General features: G+C 42.6%; 1 protein-coding gene across 1 annotated transcript; it reads left to right on the top strand.

Annotated features, from left to right (window-relative positions):
- Nucleotides 1–270: 270 nt before the first annotated feature.
- LOC147611274 (homeobox-leucine zipper protein HOX32-like) lies at nt 271–7,115 on the top strand. Its single transcript, XM_086784336.1, has 18 exons — nt 271–881; nt 1,524–1,719; nt 1,905–2,002; nt 2,204–2,294; nt 2,407–2,502; nt 2,599–2,712; nt 2,920–3,003; nt 3,779–3,934; nt 4,069–4,143; nt 4,257–4,363; nt 4,447–4,642; nt 4,898–5,077; nt 5,156–5,236; nt 5,438–5,575; nt 5,677–6,002; nt 6,148–6,253; nt 6,340–6,489; nt 6,754–7,115. The coding sequence occupies exons 1-18, from the start codon at nt 673–675 to the stop codon at nt 6,889–6,891; spliced, it is 2,541 nt and encodes an 846-aa protein (XP_086640462.1). The 5' UTR covers nt 271–672; the 3' UTR covers nt 6,892–7,115.
- The last annotated feature ends 7,055 nt before the right edge of the window (nt 7,116–14,170 follow it).

The following is a 14,170-nucleotide window of genomic DNA, read 5'->3' as shown; positions in this document are numbered from 1 at the left end:
TGACTCAGTGAGCCGCTAAGTTTGGAGGTAGATATGACAGACAGGCGTGCTGGCGGCCGCCAACATTGAATGAGGGGAAGTACAGGAATTGATGGTCGAGATCATGCCGGTCGATTTGGCGGGAGGACGGCGCGAGGTGGTACGCGGTCCTAATCCGCAGTAAATAGAGATGCTCCTGCTAAATCAAGCTATGGTTTTAGAGGTGGGTAGTGATCACTGTAGACTTGCTGTCGCATATGTATGTATGCATGGGGTGATGGATATGACGCTGCATGGATGGTGTTTATGGAGCCATGACATGATGCATGGCCGTGTGGCGAGGCCCGAGGGGCCCTGCACAGTCGTCTGCTGGACAGTGGAGACTGACCGCGAGTCTTCTCTCTCTAGGCTAGTGCAGCAGTAAGTAGAGCGCTCCGCACTCTGCAGTGCAGACTGCAGCGGACTGGCAAAGGACCAGACCCTTTCTCTCTCTCTTCCTGTATGAGCTTTCCGTGCCTTCCCCCCCCCCCCTTGGCATTCCTGCTGCATATAGTCTCCTACACCCCCCCCTTCCTATTTCCATTTTCCCCGCTGTAGTGGGCGCTGCCCCTCCTATGTAGCCCTAACCCTCCATTGAGCTCTCTTCATTTGCACTGCAGTGCAACAGTGTAGTCGTTTCTTTTCCATGCTAGCATGGCGGTTTCCAAGGTTAAGGACGGGAGATGCGCCGTGGACACTTGCAAGTATGTGCGATACACGCAGGAGCAGGTGGAGGCGCTGGAGCGCCTCTACGCCGAGTGCCCAAATCCTAGCTCTTTCCGCCGTCTCCAGCTTCTTAAGGAGTGCCCAATTCTCTCCAAGATCGACCCCAAGCAGATCAAAGTCTGGTTCCAGAACCGAAGGTAAGCACCCCATCACGCAGTTATTCTCTCTCCTCTTGACATTTGTAGGAAAATCAGGCGTTGTGGGCGTCCGAAAGCTTCACCACAGGTTGGCAGAAGCTCCTATTGACTGAAGGATTTCGCGCAGTGGTTGTCTTCCGAGATCCTACCTATATTCTTCCAGAAGCCTTGCCTTCTAGCCTTCTAGAAGCTCTTCCTGCGCTCTCGCCTGCATAGACATCATGCGAGTTTTTAGAGGCTTTACGAACAGAACATTGCATTTCAGTGTATGGGAGGCACCATGGGCTTCCAGAAGCTTCCTTGCAGGAAGCAAGCTTCCAAAAACTTCCTTTCATGGAGGGTTCTGCCTGCTGATCCAGGTTAATGGGCTTCCAGAAGCTTCCTTTTAAGCAGGGTTTTACCTGCCGATGCTTGCTTAATGGGCATCCAGAAGCTTATGTTTTTAAGCTTCCTTCTATGGTGGTGGGTTCTGCCCGCTGATCAAGGTTAATGGGCCTCTTAAGGAGGGTTTTGCCTGCCAATGCTCGCTGGATGGGCTTCCGGAAGCCTAAGGCTGAGCAAGATTAATGCGCTTTGGGCAGCTTCCTTGCCAATGCAATTAGGGTTTTTGAGGCTACTTATTGCTAGCCTGCTGTTTTGTAGATGCCGAGACAAGCAGAGAAAGGAAGCGACCTGCCTTTCAAACCTGAATGAGAAGCTGTCTGCCATAAACAGGGTCCTTGTGGAAGAGAATGAAAACTTGTCAAAGCAGGCCATCCAGTTGGTTCTCCAGAATCAACAGATTCGAAAGCAGCTCAAGAAATTGCAGAGTGAGGATTCACCTACCGTGAAGCAGCAGGTATTCTCGTCTATTTTGTTTGCCTGCTGGTTTTCAGCAATGTATGTTTCTCACACCTTTTAATATGTGGTGTGACATTTATTTGCTGTTCTGTGTGTTCTGTGTGCACTTACGGGGCACATGTGGTTAGCACAAGTGGCATATTGATTTTAGCACTTGAAATCCTGACTTTGTCTGTACATCAGAGTGGCTTTGTTTCCACAGAGAACAGCTCTGATTCTGTGGTAACGAATAGCCTGCAACACCCAACCTTGCATCTCCCGCATGATGCAGGTCCTCTTCGGTGAGTGGTCCCTTGTTGTTGCTTGCCATTTAGAGCATGTTGATTTCTCATTGAGAATTTGTTTCTTTCCCTTTTGGGAGAAAGTATGCGTACTCTTGCCTACTGGGCTGTGGCCCAGCGGTGGAGGGACTGGGTTTAAATCTACCTTAACGGCACCTAATTTCAATACCCACTTACTTTTTTAGCTCTTCGTGTTTGCAGGCTAACAGCTATTGCAGAGGATACTCTTACTGAATTCCTTGCGAAAGCCACCGGGACTGCGGTGGAATGGATTCAGATGCCTGGAATGAAGGTGATTTGGGATGCCTTCACTTCAATGCCTGGCTCAGGGTCTGTAAGTGGTGAATGGGGTCCTCCTTTCTGGCAATCATTGTAATGATGTCTTGATGGCCTTCTGTTGGCAGCCTGGTCCCGACTCTATTGGCATTGTTGCTGTCTCAGATGGCTGCAATGGAATAGCAGCACGAGCTTGCGGTCTTGTTGGGCTTGACCCTGCCAAGGTCTTCACATGCCTCTATGTCTTGTTAACTTTCTCTTAACTTTTGTTCTTTCTAAGTTGCTTGAGAGTACAGTTTAACAGCGTCTTCCCCTTGCAGATTGTTGAGCTTTTGAAGAACCGTCCAATGTGGCTTTCAGATTGCCGTTGCATGGACTTGATAGGAACTTTTACCACTGCTTCTGGTGGGCTGGTGGAGCTGCTGTATATGCAGGTAGTATGCCTCAGATCTCGCTGGGCTTGGTGGATTTGCAAGAGCTGTAATGTTCTCATAGTCAGAGAGGATTGCATCACACAATGGGTAGTATAGAGGAGGTTAAAAGTTACAATGTATGACATCCATTTTCCGAGTCTACTTGTCTCTACCAGCATTGTCGAATTGCTCTCCTAACTACTTAAGAGTTTTCTGTGGTTCTTGCAGTTCTATGCCCCAACCACGCTTGCACTTCCCCGGGATTTCTATACCTTGAGGTACACCACGGTCTTGGATGATCGTAATGTGGTGGTAAGTATGCAATGCCCCTAACATGAGTTGACGGTGGGATCTATACTTAGGCGTTTTTTCCCTGATGATTGTGGTCAAGCCCAGTGTGAGGTATATCAAACACCATTCCTTTTAGGTTGTAACCGGAGGTTAGGGATTATAATAGGGGTGTGGGTTGTGCATTATTGGTTTCAGGCCTGTAAACCTTGTTGTAGTCTAGCCAAGCTTGCATGCATTGAACACCATGCATCCGTGTGTAAATTCCCATCTACTTTTTCTGTACTAATCTGGCTCTTCCTGTGAGTAATACTCGATACAAATCATCATCTTGCCACTAACGAGAACTTGTACTTCCTAACCTTTTGCCTCTGCTCAGCTGTCTGCTTTTTCTCTTAGCGTCCAGCTAAATGTCAATTATGGCAGCAAGTAGCTATGTCATGCAGTCAGCCCGAGCCTTCAAGTCTATTCAAGTTTTTATTCACCTTAGTATGCCATGTAAGCCTCAGTCTCACTCTAGAGACGGATTGCATATGCCAAGGATATGCAGTGGATAGATTGGAGTTGGTAGTAAGGTTTCTAGTTTTAATGACCCCATTGCATTGAGACTTGGGAAGCCTTGTAAGAGTTATGGATATGTCTACCCATTGGTGGGAGAACATTTTATACAATCTGGAACTGGCTACTTGAGCTTGGGTTGCAGTCCTTGTTCAGAAAGACCCGATAAATAAGTGTGCTTGATGAAAGTCTTTTTTCTTTCTGGTTGGATGTTAATAGAGTTCTTTGCTGGACTCTTCAGGTTTGTGAAAGATCACTTCCCTTGTCACATGGTGAACCTGTAGTACCGCCTTCCGACCAATTCATCAGAGCAAAGATGCGGTCTAGTGGGTACCTGATCAGACCTTACGGAACTGTTGGATCTATTGTCTATCTTGTGGATCATATAGATTTGCAGGTAAAACATACATGTTACTGGTTGTTTAGTTTTTGAGCTAAGTAAGCTCTTATGCTGGTACATGCGGGTGCCTCTTCTGAGTTAAGTGAGCTCTTATGCTGGTACATGGTGGTGCCTTTTATTGTGTCATGAAGCCTGAAACTGTGCCAGAGGTTTTACGACCATTGTATGAGTCATCCTCAGTACTAGCTCAGAAGGTGACAATGGGGGTAAGATGAATTTCTTGGCCAGTACTGAGTTTTCTCCTGCTTTCAAGGTGGACCACATGAGTGGCCCAGTTATCCTGTGTGTGAAGTCGGCCTTATTCTGCATGGCTATGCAGGCTATGCGTTATCTCCGTACAGTTGCACAAGATATGGATAATGAGTCCGGGCCTGGGCGTGGCCTTCAACCAATTGTAATCAGAACATTAATCCAACGAATGGCCAGGTATAGGCTTCTGGTGGCTTGTTACTGGCTTTTGTGTACGTGAGTTTTGTAGTCAAGGATTGCCTGACTGTTTACTTGTGCAGGGGCTTTAATGAAGGTGTCAACTGTCTGCCTGATGATGGCTGGTCCTCAATGGCAAGTGATGGGATGGATGATGTCACTATAGCCGTGAATGCATACCCAAGTTCTCGCCTTTCTCAAGGACAGTTTCTGCCGTGTGACAAGCTATTTTCTGTTGGAGATGGGGTGCTATGTGCAAAGACTTCAATGCTGCTACAGGTTGGACTTTTCTGCTCAGCCCTTTGATGTGACAAAGTGTCGGTCATTATCTTGACAGATCTTCATTAAGTCAAGTTCATATGCAAAACTTGTTTGCCTTTGCTTGTGGAATAGTTGAGTACACCATGCATTGGCAGTTGACTAGTTGATTGGGCCAACTGCATGCTTAATGCTACATGTTGGCGGTGCTAAAAGTCTGCACTAAGTTGTGGTCTAATGGTTAACTTAAAGGTAACATTTGTGCATTCTTTGCAGAATGTGCCTCCAGCTCTTTTGATACGTTTCCTTAGGGAGCACCATTCAGAGTGGGCAGAGCTGGATGTATGCACTGACATAGCGGCTGCTTTGGGCCATGGAGCCCTAGTATCACGACGGGGAAGCTCTTACTATGGCTCAGCTCCCTTGGTGCTTGCTCATTCTTTTGAGAAGCAGGAGGTAAAATGTGACTCTTGTATTGTATGGTTTCACCCTGTTCCACCAGGATGGTCTCACCAATTTTTGGTTGTATGACAGCTTCTGGAGCTCTTACAAATGGAAGGCCCAAGTCTCTTCCAGGATGGGAATATCTATTCCAAAGATCACTTTCTGTTGCAGGTAAGTGTGAATTTTTCACCAGAAAAAGTGCTTGGTGGAGGTGGCTTCATCTTTAGGGCTGTACTTGTGGAGATGAAACTGTACTTAGAACTTCTTGAATGGCGTTGGACCCACCATTGGCACTCCAGTAAAGTACTAGTGTAGTTAAAGGGAACATGTAGCAAGTGGTTCCTAATCTGATGCTTCATTGTCCTTTTGCAGCTCTGCACTGGCCTGGATGAAGCAGCTGTGGGTGCGTCTGCACAACTTGTATTTGCCCCTGTTAGTGTTTCGGTTTCTGAGGACATGCCTCTTGTGCCATCGGGTTTTCGGGTTGTTCCTTTAGACAGCATCCTGGTGGTATGCAAGCCACCTTACTCAGCATACCCTTAAATGTCACTATGTAGATGAAATGGTCATTTTTGTGTAATAGCTTGACATGGTGAGCTTTTGAATTATAGGATGAACATGATATGGCCAGAACCCTGGATTTGGCATCTGCTTTAGAAGGTGGAGGACAGTGTGGGGTTGTGCCTTCCTCCAAAAATAAACGCTACAATTGCCCCTCACGATCAGTTTTGACTATTGCTTTCCAATTCCCCTGTGAAGTCCATGGGTTTGAAAGTGTGGCAAGTATGGCCCGCAAATATGTCCGAACAGTGGTTGCATCTGTACTGCGAGTTGCCATGACTTTAGCATCAAACCTTGGTCCACCGGTTGAGCCACAGCAATCATCTGGAACCCCCGAATCGCTGGTCCTTGTGCGCAGAATGCTACAGAGCTACCAGTAATTCTATCACTGCATATTTCTCACTGTTGCATTTAGTTTGTAAAAGTGCATGCGCAGGAGTGCTTGCTAACTGCCTTTTGGTGGAATGTAGAAAGAATGTTGTCCTCCATATCCTAATCAATCTCATTTCTGCAATTTACAGAGCACATTTTGGAGTAGAGCTTCTCAAAGGACATTCTGGGAACATTGATGCATTGTTCAAGCTGCTGTGGCATCATCCTGACGCCATTTTCTGCTGCATTGTGAAGGTACTACAAAGCTATGGACGCCTTTGTTATTTGACACAAGCTGAGTGATTTGGGTGCTCTGACAGTTTGGGTCTATGAATGATCAGGCTTCCCCTGATGTAATCTTTGCAAACCAGTCGGGTTTAGACATGTTGGAGACTACGTCAAGTGCATTACAGCACTTAGATTGGCAGAAGACACTCGATGATGATGGGAAGGAATCTCTGTGGGCTGGTTTTACTGAAGTGTTGGAACGGGTAAGTGCCGGTTTCAGTGTTTTGCCTTAATACAAGACCATAGGCTACTTTCCTGTTCACAATCTTGTGAGGTTTGCTAGCTGGACTACCACTATACAATGGTCTAAATGTAAGCAATCTGACTGCCCCTATGACAATCTCTGATCAGCAAAACTGCTCATTGTAATTGTGTTGGAGTGAGATGATTATATTTTGGCCAACATATCTGATTTTAATGTATGAGGTCTAATCTCTCTACATCACCTTGTTTGATGTATTTGGTAGGGGTTTGCATACTTGCCTGGGGGAATCCGAATCTCCAGCATCGGCAGAATAGTCACTTTCGAACGGGCAGTTGCTTGGAAGGTTGACAGCGACACAGTGCAGTGCATTGCATATATGTTCATCAAGTGGTCTTTTTAGGATTAAAACAATGTCAATGGTCCATCTCTTAAGAAAGCACTTGAATTTCATACAAATTTGCGTTGGAATGTAAAACTAGGTTTGACATGTTTACAGGCAAAGCCCCTTGCATTAAACACTAGGTTTGACATGGCTAGCAGAAACTTTACCGAAGCTTTGGTTGTAATTGAAAGTATACACACAAAACTGTTTATGGTCTATGTGAGCAGAACTTGCTCTTTCCATATTTTGGCCATTTGAGTACCTTGTGAAGTGAGCATTCATGTTATGTTTTGGCTGGATTCACAGACCGTATGGGGTTCTCTTCATTCAAGAGCTGCAGACAGCTTTTGCTGCAGGTGAGGAGAAGTAGCCTACACGCTAGCAACAACCATGAAGTAGAGCCATTTCTTTTTTGTATGCCTGGATGGCCGTACCTTGGGCTTGGCACTATTTTTCCAGTCTAGATCCGAATCTCACCCCAGAACCTCACAGGAATGCCCTTCCTTTCTAATAAAAAAGGGAACAGAGTGCAAAGTCTTGGTGTTGTTCATGGCAACTTTATCAGTATCTTGGAGTGTTATAATGGACCCATTATGCTACATAACATAATCTAAAAGGCTAGTTATTGAAGTATATTTGATTCAAGATATATAGAGCCTCTATTGTTGGACTAGGATTGCATGCCAAAATTCAGTTGCTTGTCAGTGCAATGTACATAATGTCAAGTAAGTTACCATTAAGTTCCTCCATAATGTCACTACCCATCTTGATTAGTGACAATCTAATCTCATCAAACTTAACCCATACTCGTAACTATGTCATCACTTGTAGTTATTAGTTGATAACAGGATGGTAAGCCATGCTGAGTCTTTTGCTCGATAAGAGACAACCTCTGGTGCATCTACCTCCATTCAGGTTGAAGGTTGCCTAGTGAACATTGGCTGTTACCTTTTTACAAAGTTCACCACACGTCAGAGAAAGGTAAGTAGCTGCTTTTATTGGGCTTTGGTGAAGTTTTTGGGGATTAGACTCTTTTTTTTGGTCTGTTTGTTTGTTGGGAGAATATTTTTTAATTTTGTTTTTATAGTAGTGCCTAAATGGATAGACCCCATGCCTCATGGCATTGGGGAGGAGGGGGTGGGTATTGAACCCAAGCTGTCGTGGTGTGGGGCAAGAGCCCTTATTGTGCTGTCTCTATTTTAAGTTATTGGATTACCCAAATGCCCAACGTGGACATTTAGTTTTGGATAATTGTGATCGTGTGCACGTGCTTGTATGTAGGATGTACCCAGAAGCCCAATGTGGACTCTACTAGCATCTTGTGTGCTATTGGTCAAGGACATGTGGTTTGGTTTTGGATAATTCCAAGTGTGCACGTGCGTGTATGTTGGATGTATTTCTAAATAGATATACAAGGAATTTGAAATCTAACAAAAGGTTGGGAGAGTACTCTAGTTTTATTTTAGTTTTAAGTGTTTAACTAGGATAATGATATCATCAAGAACTTTCTTTAGTCTAAAAATGTCAAGGAAACCTTAAAATACTAGTTAGCCTCATGATCATGAAGAACTATTCTCATGTGCCATGTCATTAGGCTAGTATCGTGCTAATTAAGGGTATTAAAGCCACTTTTAGCCACATGATACTCTAAATTAAGACACTAGATATCATGTTATCTTGACACATCTCCTTGGAATTTACACTAACTTCACTAGTGTGATTTTTGTTAGGCCCATAGATCAGAACAATCATCCTACACTCATATGTAATACTAACAACAAACATGAACAAACAAGAAATAAGATCATAATCCTTGTGCTCCAAGACATGAATAGGAATTTTACCCTCGTGGACATAAAGAAAACTTTAACCTCATTTGTCAAAATATATCACCATAAAAGTGCAAGCAAAGTACATAGACATGATGAAACATGTTTTTCGCTAACTTGACAATACAAGGAATGTTAAATTTAGCATTGGGCACATGGACATGAATAGACCTTTTGTGTTCATGGTAGTGATGCTACTAAGGTCATGCCTATACAATACAATCAAGGTGTATGATTAAGATATTCAAGCTTACACACATGGTGGTGTAGTTGTCCTCATGATCCAAATTTGTGCACAAGTGTATGAAAATTTTTTACCTCTTAGTTGTGATAAAATATTGATTGTGACCATGAACAAACTCAAACTATGACTGTGAAATACACTTGAGATTGTTACGTGTGACGTGTACTCTTTCTCTATGGTGCACTTGGGATGGGTAATGATGTGTCAATGTATTTAAATTAGTATCGTGGGTGATTCTATTTAACACTTGAATGTTGAATATATGCTTGCATTTAGGTTATTGTGTTTGTGCTTGTACCATATCTGAGAATTGATTTGATTCTAAACAATTCCATATAATGTGAATTAATTTTGTTGATGGAGTCCAAGGAATTTCGTATTCACTTGATAATAGTTGGTTGTGAGTGAGTCCAATTGATCATTACCACATGTTAGTATTATTTCATTGAGTGATTCCAATTTAATTGTGACCTAACATTTTGGATTGTATAAGTTACCGGTACGAAAAATGACGATGATGGGCATTGGACGTAAACACTTGCTAAGTATTTGGATTATTTTTGGCTAAGTGCTCATGTGCATCATTTTGGATTTATTATGGGTAGGTCCATTGTACATGGCTTTTGGGCAAAGGTTTTTGATACCGTAGACATTGGTCAAAGGTTACTTTTGTAAATGGAAAGCCCAATTTTGGAAAAGCTCTCTATTACTAGCTCTAAGGGCTATTTTTGCAAATATGATCTAAATATTATGTGTGCGAGAAGGAGCCACACATGGTTAGGGGGTGATTTTACACCTAATATTATGTCTCGATAATTACTATCTTATGTTTTTATCTAAGCTTGGTGTAAGGTGAAAGATTTTGTTCATAGTAATTAGATTCTACTATTTTATTGGTTTATATATGGACAAGACCAATCTCCATGTATGAGATCATTTGACAGTGGGAGAAGAGCATTAGAGAACCATGAAATTTAAGGGAGAATTTGAGCATAGGGGTTTGTGAAGAACAAGCAAAATTTAAATTTTTGGTGGAAGCATAAGAGTTCTTGAGCAATTTGGAAGCTTCAACAAATTCAAATTATCTTTTAAGTGACAGGAAAAAAAGAAGGTTCTTTACTCATTGGATAAAATAAACTCTAGTGGTTGTTATCCAAAGGTTAGAGGGAAAGTGGATTTGCATGTACCTAGAGCCACCCTTCTCATGAAAAGTGGTTTTTCCCAACTCTAAGCATCTCTGAGATTAGAACCTTGGGGATCAGGCAACATTTTTCATCCTCGGAGATAGTTACATGCGGTGGTTGATTTGTTTCACCTAGGAAGTTAAACCATAAAGATTAAAGCTTTATAAGGTTAAATTCTTGTTATAAAGGCTTACAAAGCTTTTATTTAAGGCTATTACTCCTCTTTTACAAAGGCTCAAGAAGCTTCAATAAAAGCCCTAAAAATAGGATGCCTTTTTCTTCAAAAAATTACAAAAAGGGGCTTTAAATTTTTAGAGGAAATATAATTAATTCTAAAAATTTCAAAAAAGAGGTAGCTTCAACAAATTCAATGCTGGCAACCACTTGAGCAGAAGGAGACGAGGGAAGAAAGTGCTAACAAAGGAATATGGCTCCAACAATTTTGCATCAATTTACTTAAACCTTGGAGCTTTTACAAGTTATGGAGGGAGTGTGTATGCTTAGCAAGTATAACAGAATGAATTTCTCTACCAAGTGTTACTTCAGATTTTCTTCAGCAATTATCTCAATGAATGGTCAAAGGTATGGTCGAGAGACCACGAAGTATGTTTCGTCATGGTTCCTATTGACAATCATCGTATATTCATACCAAATATTCGATCTATCCTTTTATGAAACATTGTGAAATTATCCAAGGTTATAATATTGAAGATGATCCAATTATATCCAACGGAAAATTTCACACGCATTTGGAATACCTAAAATCCACATACCCCTGGAAAAGACAAATGTTCCATATTTTTGTCACTAGAAACTCTTGAAATTAGTCATTAATACTAGACTAATTTTAAGAGTTTTAAGTTTTGATGCATTTGCTCTATTTATATTTTTAAAAGTCGAGGAGTTGTTGAATTTGCACAGCTACTATAAATCGAGCAACTTAAGTAGGCATTTTAAACAGTCACACTCATGCATGATAAATGTTTTACTACACCATTTTTATAGCTTCAATTACTCTGAACCTAGTTTCAATCATTTTATGTTTAACGTTATTTGGCCAATTCAATACCAAAAATTTAATTTGTTACTCTTATTTGGAATCGTCAATGGTAATGTTGTACCTTCTTGCCTACAAAGTTCATCTTTTGATTGAGGACAGTTGCTTCTCTCAAAACGAGGGTCAATATATGGAAAAATAGATCAACCAACTTTCTAACATGAGAAGAAGAAAGGCCGTGGGGTGATAAGGAGCTTTAAACCTACAAATAGAGAATACATGTCAAAGGGAAACAGGTGATTATGTTATGAAGGTGACTCAACGAGCTTTAACAAGTGTATGCCAAGAGTATGGATTAAAACATGTCAACCAAATTTAACCAATTACTAGACAATTGAAGAGCTAGATAAAATCTACATTCACACAAAGGGACCATTAACTTTAGATTACTATTGGTTAACCTTGATGATTAAAGTATTATTGTGTAGATGATTAATAAATAGTAAGTTTTACAACCTATAGTCACGACCATATTTTAGGTAGTAGGATAAGGTGAGAATATGTCCTCATTATTGAACAAGAAATTTTATTTTATAAGAGATTTATCATAGTTTAGCAACTTTGGCAAAAGACTTTAGTATTTTAGCAACTTTGGCAAACGACTTTAGTGTTCCTAGTAATCTCTGTCTAGAATAATCTTCAAAGTATAGCTGAGATAGCCAGATCTTTGACATTTCCATGAAACATTAGTGAACACTAGTATGATGAGAAACAAGATTCTTTAGTAGCACTTCTGTAGATAACACTTCTTAATATAGGTATGACACAGAGACATTAAAACATATTAAATTAGACTATGATGATCTTGCCAAAGTAAGAGGGAAACTAATTGAGACATGAGACCTAGAAGGGAAAATCTTTAGCAATGACCTTAGTGAGACCTTGGTGACATGGGTGCCTCTTTTGCCAAGCAAGAAGGAAACCATCACACCAATGTCAAAGAGAAAATTCTATATTGTATACCTTAGCTACATGATTAAACCTTATTAACCAAGAAGGAGAGACCATAGAGCCTATAAATAATAAAGACCATAGAGACCATAGACCCTATAAATAATAGTTAGAAATAATTTGAAACTTCATGAGTTACTTACTACACATGAATGTCCTTATCAAGTATAATTTTAGAAATGACCATAGCAATGACCGACGATTTTTAGTCTAGATAAAATATATGCTCAAATATCATTATTTCTCAAATTTTGAAATAACCTAACTTAGAAACTTGAGGAAAACACAAATTTAAATAATCATGGTAGTTTTATGTGTATCTTTTAGATGCGCAAGAAGATACATGTTAAAGCATCACTTGCTATCAAGACCCGAGACACGTTGTGTGTAGTTTTTTGGGAACCTCAGACTCAACTTGTACATGTGTACATGAGTGCTGTTCGTGTTGTGATAAAGTCATGGGAGCACCCATTGACTCAGTGTGGGCGTCGTGGATGCGGCAATCAAGCATAGGGCTTTGATGGAGGTTTAAGTGCAGAGAAAATGATCAGATTCTAGAAGCACAAACTTGTCCGGAGCGTGGTCGGCTGGAGAAGATGCCAGCTGCTCGGATGTCTGAATATGTGTGGGCGCGTCAAAAATATAATGGGCACTTGGAAGGTCGCATTTGAGATATGTGGACCATGGGAGAAAAAGGCGATGAGTGGCCAAGGTAGGCATGGGCATTGGTGTGAAAAGGAACGTGGTGGCCATCCATAGGTTTTAAGCAAAATGAAAAATATGATATGAAGGTGGCCAAAAAAGCATGTTGCGTGGAGCTTTGAGAGTGCTGCCAACGCATAGTCTGGAAGGTTGGCGAAGGAACTGAAAGGGCTGGCAAGCACGTGAAGTTAACGGCAAGGAGAAAGACTGGGGGGATTCGGCTGGGAGCCGACGGGGAAGAGAAGGCCCCGCGTGTGTTTGGGTGGGTAGCTGTAGCCACAGATCCAGGCGAGCGTGGGCGAAGGGGCCATCGTGTGGTGGCTGGACGTGTGCAGCCACAGACGCAAAGAAGAAGCGGGCTAGGAAGGGTTCGCGTGGGGGTTCTGGGGAACTCTCGGAGGCGCAGGTGCTATACGAAGCCAAGGGGGGGGCCTCTTGGACGTGTGTAACCACAGGCGCAGAGTGTGGGAGACCTAGTGAAGTGAAGCGAAGCAAGGCAGTTGGCGCAGCTTGGGTTTGAAGAAGGTTCGCCGTGCGGAAAGCTGAGAGAAAACTCCCGGGGTGCAGCTGAAAGACAAAGCCAAGGAGAGAAGCTCTCGGGCGTAACTGCAGCCAAGGGTTTGAAGTGGCTGGCTGGTAGCTGAAGCAAAGAGAGAGGGAATAAGCCTGATAGTGCAGAGAGATCACTCAAGGGAGCCGGTTTTTGTACGGTGGCTGGAGCAGCTGTCTGCAGGTTCATGCAGAGGAGGCCGAGAGGCTGATCAACGTTGGAGTGGTTGGGTTCTAGTATTGTGGATGCTGTGTCACAGAGAAGCAAGGAAGTTCAGAGGTGTGGCTGGGTTTTGTTTGTTCTGGGCTGGTTGTTGGGATGGTGACAAAGTTAGATGATGACTGGTTTTATGCCTTGAGGACTGGCAGTGAACTGGTGGTGTAGCAGAGAGGACTTCAGCTAGGGTGCAGAACAGAGAACGAGGTCGGCTGCAGAGAAACAAAAGAGCGAAGGGATTTGGAGCGACCAGGAGCTGGAGAGGGCTGATTGCGAGCGGGTGTTGATGAAGCTGGTGTCTGGGATATTTTGGGATATCCACCTCTGTAAAGGTCAAGGTCCTTTCTGAAATAAAAGTCTTGTTCATGCTCTTTGGTCTGGTGTTCTGGTGTGTTTGCATGCGTGTGTGGAAGTGTGGCATGCTATAAGGGCGTAGACAGCTCAACCGCTTCCGTGCCATCACTTTATAGAAAAGAACCTTCATCTATACAGAGTCGGATATCCCAGATATCCCAGACACCAGCTTCACTCGCAATCAGTCCACTTCAGCTCCTCTGCAGTCGC

This window comes from Cibotium barometz, chromosome 47, assembly GCF_041138505.1.
Source record: "Cibotium barometz isolate CiBa-2024 chromosome 47, ASM4113850v1, whole genome shotgun sequence".
Lineage (NCBI taxonomy): Eukaryota > Viridiplantae > Streptophyta > Polypodiopsida > Cyatheales > Cibotiaceae > Cibotium > Cibotium barometz.
Note: the sequence above shows the minus strand (reverse complement) of the source record. Positions and strands in the feature narration are given on the sequence as shown.

Coding starts and splice junctions, on each gene's coding strand:
- LOC147611274 (XM_086784336.1), top strand. CDS start 673: ATGGCGGTTTCCAAGGTTAAGGACGGGAGATGCGCCGTGGACACTTGC. Junction 3,004..3,778: donor TGGATGATCGTAATGTGGTG/GTAAGTATGCAA, acceptor TGGACTCTTCAG/GTTTGTGAAAGATCACTTCC. Junction 5,237..5,437: donor AAGATCACTTTCTGTTGCAG/GTAAGTGTGAAT, acceptor GTCCTTTTGCAG/CTCTGCACTGGCCTGGATGA.